The sequence below is a fragment of the Nerophis lumbriciformis genome, linkage group LG08, assembly GCF_033978685.3.
Source record: "Nerophis lumbriciformis linkage group LG08, RoL_Nlum_v2.1, whole genome shotgun sequence".
NCBI lineage: Eukaryota > Metazoa > Chordata > Actinopteri > Syngnathiformes > Syngnathidae > Nerophis > Nerophis lumbriciformis.
Window position 1 is genome coordinate 19,445,121 of NC_084555.2, and position 21,576 is coordinate 19,466,696.

At 37.0% G+C, this 21,576-nt stretch overlaps 1 protein-coding gene across 4 annotated transcripts in view; it reads right to left on the reverse strand.

The window, feature by feature from the left end:
- Window positions 1-21,576, reverse strand: part of LOC133611548 (zinc finger MYM-type protein 4-like) — an 80,273-nt gene that overhangs the window by 35,728 nt on the left and 22,969 nt on the right. For 3 of the 4 annotated variants that reach the window (XM_072913652.1, XM_061968428.1, XM_061968430.1), the window contains 10 exons: window positions 21,356-21,506; window positions 20,506-20,681; window positions 18,717-18,894; window positions 17,477-17,590; window positions 15,353-15,396; window positions 15,117-15,255; window positions 8,273-8,332; window positions 5,728-5,870; window positions 5,100-5,622; window positions 3,467-3,697 (listed from right to left, as the gene is read on the reverse strand). In XM_072913652.1, the coding sequence (XP_072769753.1) occupies window positions 3,467-3,697; window positions 5,100-5,622; window positions 5,728-5,870; window positions 8,273-8,332; window positions 15,117-15,255; window positions 15,353-15,396; window positions 17,477-17,590; window positions 18,717-18,894; window positions 20,506-20,681; window positions 21,356-21,506 (1,759 nt within the window). The remainder of the gene's footprint in view (window positions 1-3,466; window positions 3,698-5,099; window positions 5,623-5,727; window positions 5,871-8,272; window positions 8,333-15,116; window positions 15,256-15,352; window positions 15,397-17,476; window positions 17,591-18,716; window positions 18,895-20,505; window positions 20,682-21,355; window positions 21,507-21,576) is intronic. The other variant, XM_061968429.1, reaches the window with a different exon arrangement.

The window sequence follows — 21,576 nt, forward strand, 5'->3', positions numbered from 1 at the left end:
GCGCTCATCAATCTTCACCAATACGTCACTTTATTGACATTCACGGCACTCGAGGGTCTTGTGAGATTATTAAGAAAAAATTAGTTGAGAAACACTTTTTATTTCAACAGACTCTCACGCCGTACCTGCCGTCAAAACTCTAAAGACCGACTGCACAGTTCCTATCTTCACAATAAAAGCGCTGCTTCATCCTGCCTGCGCAAACAAAATAAGAGTCTCAGAAAGCTGGCGTGCACAAGCTAGCAAGACACGGAGTTTGTCGTCAATATATTTCTTGTAAAGTGTGTAAAAACGAGAATGGAAGCTGGACAAATAAGATGCCAAAAACTAACCACTTTAATGTGGCATTTTATTCTCTCCACTTGAAAATGTGGACGTTATCATCACCACTGTCTGATTTCAATCAATGCAAGTCATCAGAATCAGGTAATACACCAACTTATTTTCTTGTATTCATGAAAGAAAGGAATCTATATGTGTTAAACATGCTAGTATTATCATTAAACACCTTTAACTTGTTAACAAAAATGTCTCTTTCATAAATAAAGAAATATAAATGATATATATGAATGAGGTAGATCCCCTCGACTTGGTCAATTGAAAAGTAGCTCGCCTGCAGAAAAAGTGTGGGCACCCCTGTTATGTCTATTGCATATTTTATAATATTGGATCCCAGGTTACAGGTGGGCGTATTGCTCTGAATATCGATGGTATTAATACCAAGGTTGGTATTTGTATCGGATCCATACTAGCATGACGGAATCGATACATTTATTGCCGTTTCTAGTCTGTACGTCCATCCAGTAAATTACTAGCTTTCCCTTAGTTTATGCGAGCGCAGTGTATTGTCTAGTGCAGGGGTGTCAAACTCAAATACAGAGTGGGCCAAAATTTAAAACTGAACAAAGCCGCGGGCCAAGGTTGAACAAATTAACCTTTTAATAGGGAGCCAAACAAGTTTTGCATTAAATATTGAACAAGCAAGGCTTATATAACTTTATAGTGACATGCAAAATCGAGTTTCAAATAATAATAATAATAATTCAAAAATATCAATGGCATATCAAATACAATTTAAATAAAAATGTAATGCCTCTTTTCTATTTGCAGCCTTCTGAGGTAAATATCAACATTAACTTTTTCCACAGGCTAATAAATTATTTAAAAAAATAACAATGAATAAACCAACTATTCAGGACTTTAAACTGCTCAGTTTGCAACACACTGATCTAATCTGATGTGCCCAAGCCAGATACCTGCCATCTTTTTTGGATGATAGTTCATTAATGTCGGGGCTCAGGCTTTGAGCTGAGGCATCTTTCATTATCGACCGAAGTTGTTCATCAGTCATTATACCTCGTAGTCCACCCGGACCACAGTCTTGGGGCGTGCTTTAAAGGCACTGTGTTTATCGTCCTCCACGAGCTGTCGTCACGTCTGCTTTTCATCCATTCCTACTACTTGCCAGCCCGATCACAAAATATGTGCGATTTTAGCACGCACACACTCGTAAATGCAATGCATACTTGGCCAACAGCGATACAGGTTACACTGACGGTGCCCGTATAAATAACTTTAACACTGTTAGAAATATGCGCCACACTGTGACCCCACACCAAACAAGAATGACAAACACATTTCGGGAGAACATCTGCACCGTAACACAACATAAACCCAACAAAACAAATACCCAGAATCCCATGCAGCCCTAACTCTTCCGGGCTGCAATATACACCCCCGCTACCACCTCCGTGCGTCGGTTGAGGTGGGCGGTGTTGGGGGGGCGGGGTTTGGTGGTAGCGGGGGTGTACCGGTATATTGCAGCCCGAAGAGTTAGGGCTGCATGGGATTCTGGGTATTTGTTTTGTTGGGTTTATGTTGTGTTACGGTGCAGATGTTCTCCCGAAATGTGTTTGTCATTCTTGTTTGGTGTGGGGCCACAGTGTGGCGCATATTTCTAACAGTGTTAAAGTTATTTATACGGGCAACGTCAGTGTAACCTGTATCGTTGTTGGCCAAGTATGCGTTGTATTCACGTGTATGTGTGGGCTAAAGCCGCACATATTATGTGACTGGGCCAGCATTCGCTGGACTGGGTGAAAAGTGGACGTGACGATTTTTGGGAGGGGCACTGAAATTTGAGAGTCTCCCGGGAGGGTTGGCAAGTATGAGAATTAGTGGTGAATGCGGTGTTACCGCGGCACTGCCACTGAATATAATCGGCGGGCCAGCTCTAGTGTTAATTTGATATCGCCTCAAGGGCCAAGTGAAATTACACGGCGGGCCAAATTTGGCTCGCGGGCCAGAGTTTGACACCCATGGTCTAGTGTGTCAGTGCAAACAGTGCATATCTCTCTCTCTACTACTCACTCAAGCACACTTTTCCCTTCCTACTCACTGCTCCACTGACTTTATTTTTCACAAATATTTGCCTTCAATAGCAGTTAATGAGATGTGTTGTTGACAATTTTATAATTAAATTTTTGTTGTTTTGCACAAATAACTTTTTCTTGAATAATTGTGTGTTGACTTGTATGTAGTAAGGTATTTTTTTAAATTCATTTTATAATAATACATTGCTATGTATAGTTGCATTTAGTTATGAAATCATTCTTGTTTGAAACAAATAATTTTACGGTGTTATCATAGTCATAATTTACTAACTGGAGATAAACTGGGGCCCTAAGTGGACATCTATTTGGAGGCCCCCCTTCTTCCCATTACAAAATGTTTTCACACTTTTTTATTAACGTGAAACAATTTTTATACTTTAATCAAACTTGAATTTAGATATTTTGTATTAACACAAATTAATGGAAATAAATTCTTCAGTCATTTTTTTTTTAGTGCAAAATAATTTTAACATCAATAAAACAAACTGTAAAAACCTTCTTAAATAAACTCAGATTAGGATTCAATCAATCAAAGTTTATTTATATAGCCCTAAATCACGAGTGTCTCAAAGGGCTGCACAAGCACAGATCCCACATTACGGTCAAGAAAAAACAAACGATTCAAACCCTGTATCACTGCGTTATAAAACAAGCACTAACACCGTGTGTCGCTGGAGTTAGTGAGAATGTGTCTGGAAATTGTATTTATGTTAGAGACTAGCGTGAGTGAAACAGCTATGAATACATTTTCGGTTAAAATTCATATTAAAGTATTGCAAGCCCCTGCGTACAGCGCATGTTCTACCTATAAGGGGCAGGGCGGGCTAAGCCGGCCCTGACTAGACGCAAATTCACAAAATAACTCAATGATTATGACATTCCAAGTCAAAGTATCAGTGTTAGTATTGGCGATACTAGCCTTTTATTTACTTTGTATCGGATTGACACCAAAATTCCCAGTATTGCCCTCATGGCTTGAGAGGCACCCCTGTATTTTTTTGCATTGTCAAACACATAAAATACCTTAACATTTTAGCAGAACAGTGAGAAACAGCAACTTTTAAAAATCTCACCCATTGGGAAGTCATACTCCAAATCCGCCATAGGAGAGGGAGGAGGCTGTTCAGCAGGGACGGTGTCTGCAGCACTTCTTGTCGGCTTAGCCTTCGATCTGCTTTTAGGAGGGGAACTACTCGCCTCTGCGTCCTTCGTTGAAGACGAAAGTTGGGCTTGTGTTGTGTTTGGACGCTCCTCATCTTGGTTGATTGTAGGAGAAATCATCTCTGATGTACTTTCACACTGGTCTGTAAAATACCATTGGGAAAAAATGGTCAATCATTCTTTAGCGTTATCCTGCCGCTTGTCGGATGGAAGTGTATTGACATGAACTGTATCTTCTATGTGTCATAATGTTACTATATTAAACCTAAATACAAAAAAATATTCTGAGGTTACACATATTTTGCCCAAACCATAAGGGATTAAAGTAAATACCAATGCCCTGTCCTGACAAACTAATCTAAAACAAAACAAAATATTTCTAAAATAAGACACATTTAACCTCAAAATTAGGGATAGGAATTTATATGCTTTTTATGATTTCAATTCTACTGTCGATTCCGCTAAAGGATTTAGTTCTTTATCGATTCTCATTTGGATTAAAGGATAGTAAGCAAGTTGATTAGCATAAACTTTGTTTCATTAAAAAAACAAAACACAAGAGTGGGGTGTTAGAATGCCCGCAGCCTTGATGCGGTGCCACAAAAAAATATTTTTATTTTGACAAATAACTAATGTGAATGTGAGTGTTATTGCTTGTCTGTCTATCTGTGTTAATCCTGTGATGAGGAGACCACTTGTTCAGGGTGTACTCTGCCTTCCGCCCAAGTGCAGCTGGGATGGGCAAATAGACAAATATTCTTCTGTACTAATAAAATACAACATAAATAAATGATTTTGTGACAAATGACAATTACACAAAAATGTTCAGTAACATGTTCAACATAGAAATGAGAAGTATTCTTTTTTTTTTAAATGTATATATGCTAATTCTACGTCAGCCAAAGACAAATACAAGCAAGTCAAGTCCAACTGGAAAATTAGGCATTATTTTGCAGAAAATTAAGCATATCTGCTTATTTAGGAAGTATATGCAATATTTCTGACTGGTAATCACAGTGTCTCCAGCTGTGGAGAACACCTCTTAGACAGGAAGGTGTGCAGACTGCCGGTCGATGCCATCTCGTCATGTAACGGATGATAAACATTAATTTGACTTTTACAGTAATAATAGCATGTTTTTACATGCGAGGCAACACTAGTTACCTGCAGTATCAACAGCAGACGACATGTTGACTTTGCCACAGCTGCTGCTGGTGATTCATTTCCGTCTCGGAGAGGTTGAAAACACATCATTCATTCAACGTTATCACACGCTGCATCTGCTAATGTTTCTACTAGATTTTTCTCAATTTGATACAATATTTACTTTGCAAATATATATAAATCGTATAGTTGTCTTGTCAATAATTCTAACGTTTGTGCTGATAATCGACGCTGTGCAATGTGACGTCATCGGTAAGGGAATCGTGAACAAAACTGTCAAATGATTCCCAAAGATTGAAACCCTGGGAGCATTTTCTCAACAAGAACCGGTTTATAATTCCCATCCTTACTCACAATGCACTTTAAGAATGAAGTCATTACCTTCCCTGGCTTCATCCAACTCTTTCTGCTTTTCACAAGTATCCAAAGCATCGGTCACATATTTTTGCAGTGGCGATACAAAAATAGGTACGGGAACCTGGGATGTGACTTTATGTTTTCTGGAGTCGTCTAAATCCTTGCGCTTTTCCATCAGCACGTGCATGGAATCTGTCTGAACAGTTGCATCTTCTTCATCTTTACTCTGTGGTAGCACTTCTTGTTCTCTGGAGGCCTCTAAATCAGTCAGCTTTTTTCTATTCTCATCCAAAGGATCTGATTGGACACCAGTTTTGTTTACATCTTTTATCCGTAACGAGGTCGCAACACAAACCGGGTCCTCTTCCAAAGGTTCTGACAGGACTGCTACATCGGTCACATCTTTACTCTGCGATATTGAATCCTCCTGTTCCATTGAGACCTCAGAATGATTCTGTTTTTCAGTTGCCTCAGCCAAAGGATCTGATTGGGTGGTTGCATCAGTCATATCCTTGTGCTGGGGTGGTATGACAATGGGCACTGGGACCTAAAAGCAAGAAGATTTTGATTGCTACTGACAATTAACAACCTTGTAATCAATCAAATCAAATCAAATGTTATATAAGATACTATAAAACATGATGGAACATACAGTTATAGGCATAGCCATTGGAACAGGTGTGTGCTGGGAGTACATGTTCAGAGGTACTGGGATGAAAACCGGCACTGGAACTGGCACCATTAAGACCTTCACTTTTTCCTCTGTGGAGGGGCTTGCTGAGGGTGGTGATGGCGCTGATGGCACATGGGAGCAAAATGACATGATTACGGTAGATTTAAATAATAATGGTCATAACATTAAAAGTAACAGTGTCACGATACAATTATTTCCCTTCTGATACGATACAGATATTGCAGCCTTAAGTATTAGTCGATAACGATATTGATATCATGTTAAAGTTACAGTTAAAGTCCCAACAATAGTCACACACTAGGTGTGGTGAAATTATCCTCTGCATTTGACCCATCCCCATGTTCACCCCCTTGGAGGTGAGGGAAGAAGTGAGCAGCAGCGGTGGCCGCACTCGGGAATCATTTTAGTGATTTAACCCCCAATTCCAACCCTTGATGCTGAGTGCCAAGCAGGGAGGCAATGAGTCCCATTTTTATAGTCTTTGGTACGACTCGGCTGGGGTTCGAAGTCACGACCATCCAGTCTCATGGCGGACACTCTAACCACAAGGCCGATGAGCAGTGTTGATATCAGTATGAACAATACATAACTTTTTTGACTTATGTCATAAAATTACATAATATGACAAACTAACAATGTATTATTGCCGAATTATATGGATAAGTTAACATTTTACCTTTACTTAAGACTCTTGTTGGCGAAGATGGCCATGAGCAGAGAAAGATAAGGTGAGAAGTGAGCCACGTGGACACCACCTTCATACTTTACTACGGGTTATTTCTTAAATTTAATTTCCTCACCATTTTTATCAAAGTGCTGTCACTTGCAACTTTGTTCAACCCAATGATGAGTTATTTTGCAACCGTTTTATAACTATAGTTAGCAAAGAACTACAACCATGAAACAGTGATGACATCGTAGACGGACAATGGAGCTAAGAATAACTTCCGGGTGAAAAAATTGAAAGCAGGCTAACACACACTTTTTGTAATAAACACACGTCACGCAGTATATCATTTACACACAACAAGACTGAGTCACCATCCAATTTTTTGTTTGGATACGTGGAAATAAGGAATATTTTGTTAGGCGTAATGTTTGGCTGTACGATGACAGGCGATACAGCTGCTATGTCGTTTGCCTGTGAAGCGCCAAACTGTGTTTAACAGGAAGCGCTTCTTAAGGCTCACAGGTGACAGCTCGATTTTTGTAATAATAATTATTGATGAAAGTGTAAAGAAAAATTTAAAATAAAATATAATTCTAAAGTGTGGGACAATTTCTAACATATCAAGTTAAATGTTCTTCTTTTGCTGTTTACTATTTGGCTCTTTGATAAGAGTTGCGCAAAGGGAAGAAACAATTATATTTGCTATTTTTTTTGTTTGCAGGCCAAATGTAATGACGTTTTTAATCCAACAGATGGCAGATGACCAAAATGAAACACTAACAGTATCAGTGCAGTGTCAATACAGGTAAGTGTGCCATACACACTGAGGCATCATTACCCATCACTAGGTAGAAGTCAGGTATTATTTCATTGGCTACTCCCTTGACTGAGCAATCAACTTCATATTTTAAGTTTACCAAAATGGGTTTGACTTGTGGTTGTTTCAACAATTAGTTGTTCTGAATTTGTTTTTCAAAAATGTTTAATTTAATTAGATCTTATACATATAAAGTCGTCCCTCTACTCATTGCGCTTCAAAGTTTGCGGCTTTATTATATAATTTTTTTTTAAAGCATATTCTCTGAATTTTGGACCTAAATTAAGCATTTGCAGGTATAAAAACAGCTAAAGGAACAAAAATTGGTTTGGTGTGCTGTCATTGTTTTTACATTTTATTTGCACTACATAATTACATCCATCCATCCATTTTCTACCGCTTATTCCCTTTGGGGTCGCGGGGGGCGCTGGAGCCTATCTCAGCTACAATCGGGCGGAAGGCGGGGTACACCCTGGACAAGTCGCCACCTCATCGCACATAATTACAATTGATTTTATTTATATCTGTTCCTATAACCTGCTATTTATACCCTACTCTATTTATGTACATATTATCTTTCTTGTGGTACTCATTGGACTAAATCTGGGACATCGGGTATAACATTTTATTAAGCTCCTTGAAAATATCAATACAGCAGCTGGGATCGGCTCCAGCTCCCCCCGAGAGGGACAAGCGGTAGAAAATGGATGGATGGATAGTAATGGCCACTAGATGAGACCAAACCAATCAAAGAGCTCTGTTCAGTATCATGGCCACTGATTGGCTCAGCCTTGGGCCACCTTCACAAGTGTAAAGGTGAATATGTGGGTGTAATTTCATGTCAAGAGTTCTCATGTTTTGCTCAAGCTATGAAAATATTTGATTTATTAATGATAATAATTCCTACTTCTTGGAAATAAATTTACCCCGGTCAGGCCCGAACCATTTAACAGTGATAAATTAGGATTTATTGTACCGGTAGTTGCAAATGAGTAATTTGAATGTAAACCACTGACCTGTTTCTTGGTCTGTCTTCATCTTTTTAACAGCTTTTTCTGTATCGTGGACATCATCTGCTTGGAGAGAGGGAGCTGTGATTAGCTTGGCACTAAAGTGACTCCCTCCAAACATTTTTTTTTTTTTTTTAACAATGTCATGCGTTTGTACAATTTCAACATTGTGGACGATGAGAAGTTTAAGAAACACATGACTTCAAGGTATTATTTCAAACTTGTATTTATTAACTTTTTCTGTTTCACAAAAACAAGTAAGTCACTTTTGGTTTACATGTCTGTGAGGTACAGCACAGTCAAACTATGACTTAAGTATTGTAGACAATAAAAGAATTGGAAATACTGATGACATAACATGTGAAAATAGTATTAGTACAGTATGAATGTTTCAAGTTCTTGGAGATCCTCAGTCAGGGGTGTCCACATACTGTATACTCCACTAAGGGTAGCATTCTGAAAATTCTAAGGATGCACTTTGGTATTTTGATATTCTTAAATTTTGCAAAGATGAAAAATAAACATACTAAAAGACAGAGCATTGTTTATTTATTAATACTGACAGTTTACCCATTACTCTGTATCTTGTGCTTCTATTGTTGCTGTTTTGTTTAGTGTTATGGTCTACAAATGGCCCACTGGCTGCACTTTGGACACCCTTGTATTACATTAAAATGGCTGTAACAGTTCAACTCCATAAATAATAACAAATACTTCAGTGTGTTAGAAAACTGACTCATTTTAACGCAGTATCCCAACGACAATACTGACAGAATGGCTGGAATCAACTTAGTATACTTGCATTTTTACAACTGGTTACTTTTGAAAAATAACCACATAAAAGTACTTGCATATCTATCCAAAATGCTTACAAAAATAACCTCCTTAAAATTACTTTAGATTCAGTCAAACAGTATATAATGAAATGTAAACGCAGCTTTTAGTGTTTTCCATGACAGAAACAAAACACGGGCATGCTTTAAAGTGCATTTCACAAAAATGCATTGTGAAAAATCAAAGTGCTCCCTTCAGCAGCCTTCACTTTCAAAAAAGATTTTTCATGATGTCAGTCAAGTGCAGGAGTACTCGTTAGCTGCTTAGCTCAAACTGTTGCATCAGTGTCCAGGGTTAGGGGAGACTGTGGGTAGAAAAACTTTGATGACATGACAAACCTCTTTAGTCAGTAAAAATATGTCAAACACAAATACAATGAAAAAAAAGTGTTCTTCTAATAACTTGGTGTAGTTATTTCTTACATGCAAAAAACTCAAAAGAAAAACGACAGACAAAAGTATTGAGACACAATACAATGGAATTACTGGTCTTCCCACTTGAGGGAGATCTTTAAAAATGTCAGAATTATGGTTTGGTATGGTGTCAGATTGGGTTTGAAGAAAAATATTTTTTAGGCCAAGTTAAGAAAAATATTCTATTCTTTTGTTCAATTGTGACATTTTAAAATGATCCAAAAATCCATCCATCACAGGTAAACTGGAGCCTATCACAGCTGACTTAGGGAGCAGTACACCCTGGACTGTTCCCCAGCCAAATGGCAGGGCACATACTGTATGGACAAACGAGCACATTCACACTTATGGACAATTTCAAGTGTCCGTGGTAGGAAGCGGGAGTACCTACAAAAAAAAATCCATGCACGCATGGAGAACATGCAAACTACACACAGACATGGAGATTAAACCACGGTTTACGTACCAAAAAACTAAAAGATAGTATTCAAATAAGTGTGTCACCCAATACATTTGTCTGTAAAATGTAGGCTACACTACTTTCTACTACGCAATTAAATTAAAGGCTTTACCTTGTGCATCCAGCTACAGTATTAAAATGTTTTGTAGATCAGTCTGGTGTGGTAAAGTTCAAAACAAGGCACAGGACAAAGGCTGGGCTGTCCTGGACATGTTTTACAGTAATACTGTGTGCAGCTTTTCGTTGTTTCACTTTCTTTTAACTCAGAGTGCTCTTCCTCTTTGAGTTTGTTTTGGAAATTAATTTTGTTTGAATTGTTCGTCTCTGCCTTTGTCTTCTCCTCCATTTTCCACTTCTTTATTTGTTCCAATTGTTCCACTACTTTCTTTCTCTTGTGTGGTGAACAGATTTTGCAACCTGCATCGGTTTCCATCTTGCCGAGGAAATGACGTCCTACAAGTCGTGCTGGTAGGCCACTGGACTTCTGGGTTTGGGCCTCCGTTGATGCGCCTGGAGATGTGGATGCTTCAGCAGATGGTTGCCCGGTATGCGAAGAGTTATCTAACATTGCTGTTGCAATTATTGAAACAGACAGTTGGTAAAAATCTATCAATTCATAGAAAATTGCTGAATATAGGTAGTAAAGACCTAGAAAAATATTCAGAATAAGGATGTAAGGATATGAACATTTCATATCACGGTTATCGTGACCAAAATAATCAGTTATTATTGTTAAATGTGCTAAAAAGTATTTATAAACACATTGACATTTTTTGACCAAGTTATAATATTTTCTATAAATAATTAAAATAAATAGACAACCCACTATTTTGCATGTTTTGGTTTTCTTATGGTTCACTGATAGTGTTTTGGTCATAGTATTTAATCGGATTTATTAGCTAAGCTTTTATTGTTTAAAATTTTGGTTTGTACTGTAGCATCTTAACATGTATTTAAATGGATAGTGCCTAACTTATAAAATCTATTATGCATTATTTTTGTCGGGCGTTGTGACATCCTACTCTGTTCAGGGATTCTTGAACGCATCGTAAAAACAACTCAGTCTCAACTTCCTCTGAGTATAAAATTATAATTCTGTTCTGAGACCGCACAACTTGGAGGTTCAATGTGCACAATTAAATAGCTTAGTTGCTCATACAGTGATGTGTTTATATGAGTTTGGGCTGGGGTATGTCGTTTTTTAAAGGGGAAAGACGTTAATGTCTCTTGTTTTCATGATAGCATTTGAGTTGAGTTGATCAAAGTGCAGTTAATAATAATTTTCCGATGATTTTAATTTAAAAACGATAATCTTAACCATCGGGAGTTTTACGGCGGTTATTAATTATTAATATTAATTGATATGTTAATAAATTTAGACTGTACTGTTATAGTCTGAGCAATAATCACTGTTTCATCATTATTCATGCATGGAATAAGTCAACAACAAAAAAAATCATAAAATTACATTATAAATAATAACATTACAATAACAGTACAAAATAATAAAATAAATATAAATTAATAAATGTAATTTGGGGAGGCGTGGCTCGGTTGGTAGAGTGGCCATGCCAGCAACTTGAATGTTCTAGGTTCAATCCCCGCTCCCGCTATCCTAGTAACTGCCATTTTGTCCTTGGGCAAGATACTTTACCCACCTGCTCCCAGTGCCACTCACACTGGTTTAAATGTAGCTTATATAATGTGTTTCACTATGTAAAGCACTTTGAGTCACTAGGGAAAAGCGCTATATAAATATAATTCACTTAATAAATATAATTCACTTAATAAATAAATAATTGTATTATTAAGAGACTGAGATTAACTTTCTTGATCCCTGATAGGAAAATATAACTCATTGTGGGAAATAACCTCAAGTGTTATTGTCATCAACTGTCATCCATGCTTATTTATTTATTTAATCATCTATTTTATGCTGTGTTAATAAATGGATCACACATAATCAGATCCCACTATAGTATAGTGCTGTTGTTCTACAACCTTCGGATGTTATGTTAGTGTTTTACACTTGCTATATTAACTTACAATGCCTATAGTTTATTTAATACAAAAAGGAATAAACAATCTCTAACTTTAAACGGTCACTGAATGAAGCCCTTAGACTACCTGTTGCTGTTTGTTTACACTAAACTGACAACACTAAGCTACTGATTGTAAGTGACACATTTTATATTTAACTATTTACCAACTCAATTCTTCCTTAGGTAACTTGCAACTAACATAGATTAACTCAATTTATTATGTGTTTCCTTTACATAATTCCTCCTCCACCGCAAATGCTACACCATATTGGACGTATAAGACACTTTAGTCAAGTTTCTTTTGGCGAGGGTTGCACATGGGTGAGCCATCTTCAATGCCTCCCAGGTTTTTTGTTTTTTTTTAAGTACCCAAAATGTACAACTTTAGTATTTTTTGGAGTGGGAAAAGTTCACCACTTTGTCCTGCAGCCATTTTTACACTAATGTAGCATGCTTGCGTGTCACTTGATAGGTGCATATAAGTGCCTACACCGCTGGTGTATATTTGTTTTTGTTTTGTGCAGGTTGTGACGAAAATAATGCAACAGCATAATGTCCGTTTATAGCGAGTGAGGCAGACTAAAACACACGGTATAGCGAAGCCTTTGTGATTGAATATCTGTGACGTTTTTAATAAGGGTTAATAGTAAATCTGGTTAATCGTTGCATCCCTAGTTACAGGTACTGTTTTTGTTTAATTTGTGAATGAACACAAAAGCCTCTGTAAATATTTCATGTTTCAACGTGTTCACCTACGACTTACAGACTTGTGCTTCCCACATATGTACAAAATAAAATGTTTAAAAAAATTATGTGTGTGCAGTGTATAATTTACTTAGGCGCGCTGTAGCCCGGAAATTACGGTAAGCACTTTGCGCACCATCCACAATACTGCGATAATTAGGGCTGCAGCTATTGATTATTTTAGTAGACTTTTACGTTTGTTCAATTAAACGAGTAATCGGATGAAACCGGTTTTACAGCCTCATTGCGTATTTTAGGGAAAATAGTTGACAAACTTTTTTCTGCTTGCTATAAGCGTTGTTCTTTTTTTCTAATTAATGCACATCGTCATTGAATTGCACTTTTAACATGTGTGCTATAATGATAAAATAAATACAGATCATGACACCCACAAACTACTGCTCTCGGCTATTTAGAAACGTTGATCATGTATTTTATAAATTGTTATTAGTTCCAGCCCTTTAACAATTAATCGAAGCAACAAAATATAAATCGGAACTATTTACTATTCAAATTAATCGATGTAATCATTGCAGCCCTAGTGATAACAATAACTGACGGTGGGGGAGTTAGGGGCGCGGTTATGGGCGAGGTCACCATGATAGAGTAATTTGCAAATTTTGCTATGATGATAGTTTCTTTTAAAAGGCTAAAAAAAAATGTGTACATACATTTAAAAATGTAATCTGTTATTAATTTGTATTAACAAATTTTTAAAATTGTTTTGCCATATTTTCAATTGTTGCTGCTTACTGTACAATGTACCTCAAGATTTTTTCAGGTGTCTAGAGACTTTTAATGAGTTGTTTTTTTTTTAATCAAAACCAACTTGCAACAAATCTAGCATCTTTTTCTGGTGTTATTATAAAATGTACTCGGGTTTAGAGACTACTTCTGTCCCTCGATGTCCGCGACGAAAGAGGCGAGCTGTAGCGAGTATGACGTCACACTTGCTTCGCGCTGTTGCTCAGATTGGACTTTCTCTCCGTAAAAGCCGCTGTCACTACACAATCGGTACCAGAAGACACGACCGGTCCATGCATGTGCGAAGACTACATTATTTTCATAAACTTGTTTTACGGCAGTTATTTTTGTGCACAGCGTCACAGTTACCATGGTTTTCTTTTTTGTAATCTTTATTTGAATAACAATGTCATATAAACATACAAACATACAAAACAAAACAAACATTACTTTAGATTACAGTATTTATTTTGAAACCTTACAGAACGATGTTCTCAGCAGACTTAAATGGCAAATAAATTATTATTTTTTTACTACTTTATTTACAACCAATACATCAATTCACAATACTTAGCTTTTACAAGCCTTTTTTTGTCAGGCCGCAGAAGACCTAATTCGTAGTAGGTAAGTAATCAACATTTAAGAAAAAGAAATTACGCAATGCGTAACATTAATTAATCATTCAAATATCACAGAAGATAAAGTCCCAAGGCTTCGTCGTAAAAAAAATGCAAGTCCAGGAAATGACGTAGTTTTAGCGCATGCGTGGACCGATCGTGTCTTCCGATACCGATTGAATAGTGACAGCCGCCACTGTCCTCTTAATATTTGCACATTTTGCAGATGGCTGTCCACGGGTACCGTATATCTGGCATATATTAAAATTACGTCAACATTGCAGACATGCTGACGACGCCCAAAGACAATGGTGTGCGTTTGGTTACGGCAGCGTGGTTTTCGGTAATCAAAGTCTTTTTTCGGCGGTCGAATTTCATACCGTCTGTACGTGAAAGGTGATTGGCGTAGAATGAGGAAGTGTTGTTGTGTGTCCAGGGAAGTGCGGACTCATGGAGGCGAAAGTGTTTGCACAGGAGGTGAAACCTGTTGGACTTGTGCCGTTTGATATCAAAAGATTGGTTATAAATGTTAAAAATAGACTTTCTGTGATTTATTTTGGGGGCTACAATACATTATATTACTTAAATTTGTTTTCACGTAAAAATAAAACAAAACCTTATTCCCAATAATCGTAATATGTCATTTTTATATAATTACATCCTTAACAGTAAGCAATCATGGACTGACGGAAATTCAAATTTGAAACAGCAACCCGAAAGGAACAAGCGGTAGTAAATGGATGGATACTAACCGCTTGAAATTTAACCGCTGTTTATCATTAATACCGGTAATCATTACATCCCTACGTTAAGTAAAAGGATGTTAAATGTTTCATCCAGCCGTTTATACTGCAAGTAAAAACTAGAATTATTCTCCATAAAATGTGTTAATATTTTTAGGTGTCAGTAACAAATGAATTCGATTTACACTGTGCTGTACTTTTTCGGCATTATGTAAATCTGACACTCAAAACGGAATAACTGTTCTGTATTTACCTGCAGAATCCACAGAGGTTTGGAGGAGGAGACATAAACTCTCTTGATCCATTGTGAATGGCCGACAAAGAACAGACTTATTTTTCATTTGACGTCGGCAAGTTGGGAGAGGACGCATAGCATCAGTCTGAGTACTGGCCTGGACATTCCACAAGCAGAAAAATACAAATTTACAAGTTTTTTTATTTGCTATAAAACATATATTTGATGAAAATATGTATAACTGCAATACATACATGATCAATAATCTTGCTGTCTGCATTGGAGTTTGGAAGTCCTCCTGTCAAACAATGGCAAACAAAAAACAAACCCAGCATTGCAATACAGTGTGTATTTGATGTTGTTTAAGTTTATTTTGAACATGCATACAGTTACAATGTAATACATCACATTTCCCATTATCCCATTACAACATGTCTGAAACGGAGTAGGAATAAGCCGTGCCTATTTAATCCTACCCTTTTCCACTTAATAGTAATTACTAACACATGTATTCACTTACTATTCTCAATTTGTAACACAATTTAAATCAATAATAAACAACAGTGCTTATAAGTAAATAGTTAAGTAAGTTGTGATTCACAAATAATGCGATGAATAAGATTATTTCATTATCAATAAAGTTTAAATTTTGGGATTCTTCTTCTTTGTAAACACTTTGGGTCTTAAACAGTTTCTTGTACTGGTTCATATTAGTACTTTGACTTCTTTGCTTAATCCATTTCAGAATTTCAATTCCACATACTGATGTGCTAAAGGTTTTAAGTGTTGTATGTGCATACAAATATTTGAAGTTGCATTTTTCCTTAAGATTATACTTCTCCCATTTTGTTGAAAATAATTGTTGCTCATTATTGGGTAGCAGGTTATAGTTTGCAAATGCACCAAATCATTGAATTTCAATATTTTTGATTTAATAAAGAGTTTGTATGGTCTCAATATCTAACATTGTCTAATTCTAAGTGACCTTTTTTCCTAACTGACCTACCCTCACTCTCAGTGGTTAATGAGTGAAGTGTTCTTTTGCGGTTATTTCTCTATATTTCTACACAATAATTTAGATATAGTAACACTAGCGAGCAGTAGAGAATATGGAGTGATTTTTGGTCCAGAACATATTTTGCTTTATTCATTATTGTCGTATTTTTGACACTTTATGTTAGGGCTGGGCGATATACCGGTACTATAGTTAATACCGGTATATTTTAGAAAGGAGTAGATATTTGAGACCATACCGGTATTTTTTGATGTGCCTTTGTTACGGCCGTTTGATGTTCTCTGTGCCTGAATTGCGGAGCACAGGGCATACCTACAGTATTTGGCTCGCCCTCTGCGTGTTTACGGAGGCTTCTTTCATGACATACTGTGCCGCGCATCAAACTTCTAAAAAAAATATATATATATTTATTTATATATATACACACATATATATATATATATATATATATATATATATATATATATATATATATATACACATATATATATATATATATATATATATATATATATACACATATATATATTTATATGGCAGCGCTGTGCCGACTTCTCAACTCCCAAGTTATGTAATGCATTGGACAGCAACTGCATTTGGCGATAGGTGAGTGACTGCAGCTTTATTTACATACACCAATTTGCTTTAGAACTTATATATCTCTCTATGTAGCGACTGTATCACTAATCTCATCTGTTTATGTTGTTAACTTCTGTTAGCAACTTAGCACAGAAGCTAACGATAGCTCCTCTCTGCTGCTCGCTTGGTGTTTCAAATGTTTAGCTACACCTCGATTTAAAAGTGCCTCTCACCACGGCCTGTGCGGACTAAGCTACTGTAGTATAGAGGCTGTGTAGCTGAAAAGTAGTTTTAAACATAACACCCAGCGGCTTTCACCGCAGTGAGCAAGTAGAAGCTCCATCCATCCCGGGAGCGTGAATGGACAAAATGAACAAAACTGCTTTGACATAGTAACGGCAAACTACTTACTTCATAAGAATAAACAACATATTACGTTAATACTTACAACAAAAATTATCTGAGTACCGTACTCAACCCTAAGGCAACCTTAAGCAATTTTCACTTTTATTTTTGTTTTGGTCCATATCACCCAGCCCTACTATATGTTGTATATTTTTTTATAAGAGATTTCCAGTTAAATTTAACATCTATTATCACCCCCGTAGATGATATCAAAAGAAGGGACTGACTTTTGAAGGCAAGTTGAGCTACACTATGACATGACTGATATCAATACCCATGTATGCTGCATATAAAATGTAGGGAGGACATACAGTAAATACGTTCATAACTGCTGCTATTTTTCTAGCTTTCTATGTTCAAACCTATAAAATAAACTCACCGGTCATAGCAACATCCGATGACACACTGGGTTGACTGGCGGAGCCATTTGCTAGTGACACAACATCAGCTATTACAGGGTTGGTTTTAGAAGAGAAGTGAGGCTGAGCTGGAGCTGGAAGAAAAGCAATAAAAACATTAATCTCTAAAAAAGAACATTAACTATAATTTTGTTCATACCCTTTTAATTTAGGAAAAGAGATGTTTCACGACAAAGCAATATGTATGCAACTAAGGATGTGCCGATTGCAAATCTGCCGAGTGATCAACGGCCTGTTTTCGTGAAAAAGTATATGACCGCCATTGCCGATTAACGAATTTCATGTCGATAAATGCTGATCCCCTCTGGCTGACAATGTATTTATTTTTAGTCCACCAGCATTAGCTAAAAGCTAATGATGTATCACCACACAGGGTGGAACCGCTCCCTTAAGCTAATAAAGATCACCTCCAATTCAGCAAATTAACTAAATTTCTTAGTATTTTAAGTATCATTATCAAGTATCATTATCACTGAAGAACAAGGCTTAACATATTACATGCTTTAAACACCACCGATAAATATGCGCTTAATAAAATTTAAGAAGTGTAAAAGGACCCATGTTGCAGCAGAAAGTAAGCAGCTATGAACAGGAAATTAACAAGTATATTAATAAGAGTCAAGAGGATATTATAGCAACAACAGCTGGTGAGTCAGCATTGTCGCATCCAGTACACGAAACGAAAGAGGGCTGATCGATCCATAATTGGTGTTGTCAATAAGGGTAGTGTGATCGATACTAGGATGTTTAGGTAGATTTTTTCCCCTCAAAATATTTTTTGTTTGTTTTTGTTTAATGTTTACAAACTCAGAATAATTTGCTGGCCACAGGAGAGCTTTCAGGGCAAAAACTAAAGGATTTACAGAAAATTAGTAGAGGATAGTTGTTTTTGCTTTTGTTTCGCTAGTCTACTATTGACTTTGTTTTGCTCAAACAATAGTATTTCATAAAAGAGAAAAATCTCCAACATTGTGTTGCTATTGTTAAATTGTCAATTGCACTTACCATAAATAAATAGAAAAATGTATAGTTGATACGTGTGATCTGTAACGGCCAATCTCAATCACTGATAATCGGTATCCGAATCGGCAGAATAAAACATCCCCTAAATGCAGCACAATAATATTGCCATGGCCACATCTCAAAACTTAAACAACAAAGAAGAGTAATGTGCAGTACTGATATAAGGAGGAACGTTACCATGTGGTGTTTGTGGCTCTGCTCCAGTGCCATTACTGGGAGTGTGTGGGTTCAATTCAAAATGCATGGAGCAGTACTCAAGCAAGCAGGTCAGGTTGCAGAAGTTACGTACTGAGCCCATATACTGCAGCTTCTCATTCAAATAGCCCTGTTTCCTACAATTGTCGCATCGGCCCATCTGTACAACAAAGTGTGGAAAAACAAAGTCTCTGTTAATAAACTGTTTTCAGATTAACCCTTGTGCACTTCTAGGGCCCAAAACGGGTATTACATGTGTTACTTATTTGATATGATTACAGTTTCAAGGTTAGCGGTGTGAATTTTGATTTTGATTTAGATTTATTGGTCCCCTTGGGGAAATTCATTGTCACTGCCGTACATTTAAACACTAGACATTACACATCACAAAAAAAAAAGAAGTTATTTTTCATTTTGAAATATGTAGAAGAATTTAAGTCGCATCTTAAAACTCATTTGTACACCCTAGCCTTTGAATAGGAATCTTTTTAGACCAGTTGATCTGCTGTCTGTCTTTTCTGCTCTGCCCCCCTCTCCTGCTTGGAAAGGGGGGCCACAGATCAGCTTCCATGGAGGACGCGCTAGCTGTTCCAAGTTGGGACCACTGCTCTGAGCATCAGTTGGTGACGTCTCTGCGCTGCTGACATGTCTACATACAAGAAGATCCACTGCTGGCCTCACTATGAACTGGACTCTCACGTTATTAACTGTATCCACTCGGCATCCATTGCACCGATCACCCAAGGTCACATCTGCGGTCCCTTTCAGGGTTTCTTCTTGTTCCCATCAGGTTAGGTTTTTTTTCCCTGATGTGGGATTTGAGCCAACAAGGATGTCGTTGTGGCTTGTACAGTCCTTTGAGACATTTGTGATTAAGGGCTATATAAGTTAACTCTGATTGATTGATTGATAAAATTGCAATGTGGTTTAGTTTACAACGCTGTTAAAATAGAATATAAACAGAGTATTCACACTTTCTTTTAAAACTCTTTCAGCCCCATTGACTCCCATTATAACTGTTATTTTTAACATACGGTAATCCTGGTATATTACTATGCTTTTTCATGAAAACCAAATGAAATGTTGTTGTACTTGTGCAATGACAACAAAGTTCTTTCCTTCGCACAAATTGAAAAACGAAAGAAAATATAATGTAACTGCGCTCCATAATGGCACAAGAAAACCATTAATTTAATTCTCACAACTTTGACGACAGTAAATGAGTTAAATTGCCATTAAACCGCTGAAATGCAATGCAAATGATGGTAGATATATATATCAATCAATAGCCCTTTATCACAAGTGCCTCAAAGGGCTTTAAAAACTCACAATGAAAGTGTTGTGTGAACTCAAACTCAAGCCCTGCCTGCTTTCTCTCTCTCATTCTAGCTCAATAGGCACTGTAAAAATCTACCGTATCAAAATCAATGCTGCCATTTTTAAAAATAAATATTGCATTTCTCATTGTAAAAAAAACTGTTATCTTTGACAAAAAGACCCCGCAACATAAAACATATTTAAAGAATATAAATAAATAGATAAATCTGAAGTTGTTAAAAGTAAAAAGGAGCAAAATAACTATCAATTTATTGCGGACTTATGACAGTTTCATGAGCAGGTCCCTTTTGGATTCTAAGAATGCGTATGCATAGTCAATCTTAAGGTTGCAAAAAGGTTAAACGAAATGTATTATTATTAATTTACCCCTTAATGTAAAGGATGACCTGGCTTAGATATTGATTATGATGAAAAAGTAAGCACATTTCCTCACCCCATAGTAGAGTACAGTGTACTGGGACATGCAGTGAGGTTTGCAGAACTCTTCCAGCTTGCCTCCATAATGGCTATGCAGCATCTTTTGGCTAATGCTGTAGCAATAACTGCAGGGACGGCAGGGAGGATCCTTGTCACGAGATGTCAGGCCAACTTTGAAGTTTAGTTTACAGGCTAAAACACAAAAGTTGGGGTAAAGTTACTTGCCAAATAGGGTTGGGATCTAGCCATTTGATACTGAAATATGAAATATGATGTGATTCCACTTGATAGAATGCTTGATTTGTCTTGGTAGACGTTTCGCCGCTCATCCGAGTAGGCTTCATCAGTTCGTGCTCATAGACTTAGATTGGTCAGATCTAGTCCAGCGGCTGGTGCCAAAACCCAAATATTTATATTCCAAAAAGCAAGGATGGTTTCGCCCTATCGTAGTGAGAAAAACTAATGTTTTAATGCAAACGAGCAATCCTAACTGTCAGAGCCAACGACAGTCGAAGTGTAAATTCCCCTCGTTAGCATTGAGGTATTGTGTGGCAGAACGATCGCTGTGGATCGACTACTACCAGTAAAAATAGTCGGAATCCCCAGCATAAGCATTCCATTCAGTTGTAAACAAATGGCACCAGCCGCTGGACTAGGTCTGGACCAGTCTAAGTCTATGAGCACGAACTGATGAAGCCTATTCGGATGAGCTGCAAAACGTCTTCCAAGACAAATCAAGCAGTCCAGTTGCGATCAATTGAATGCTCTGAGATGACAATGACCTGAATGAATGAGAACCTACATAGAAACTTGATAGAAGCATGTTTCCTCAGATATATAGGATGAATGTTGTAAAGCAAACTCACTTTTACTGCAGAAGAAAATGTCTCTCCCATTGTAGTGAATTGTGTCAAAGGGCACCTGGTCTTTTTTACAAAATTCACACAAAGCTTGGATATTTTTTTGTATTTTATAGAGCTCACAGCACGCCATAGAGCAAAACACAGAAATCCGACCCTGCAAAAAATAAATAAAAGCACTTTTATTTAACAGTTCCTCTGAGTGATAACTGATGTTGGTGAAGAAA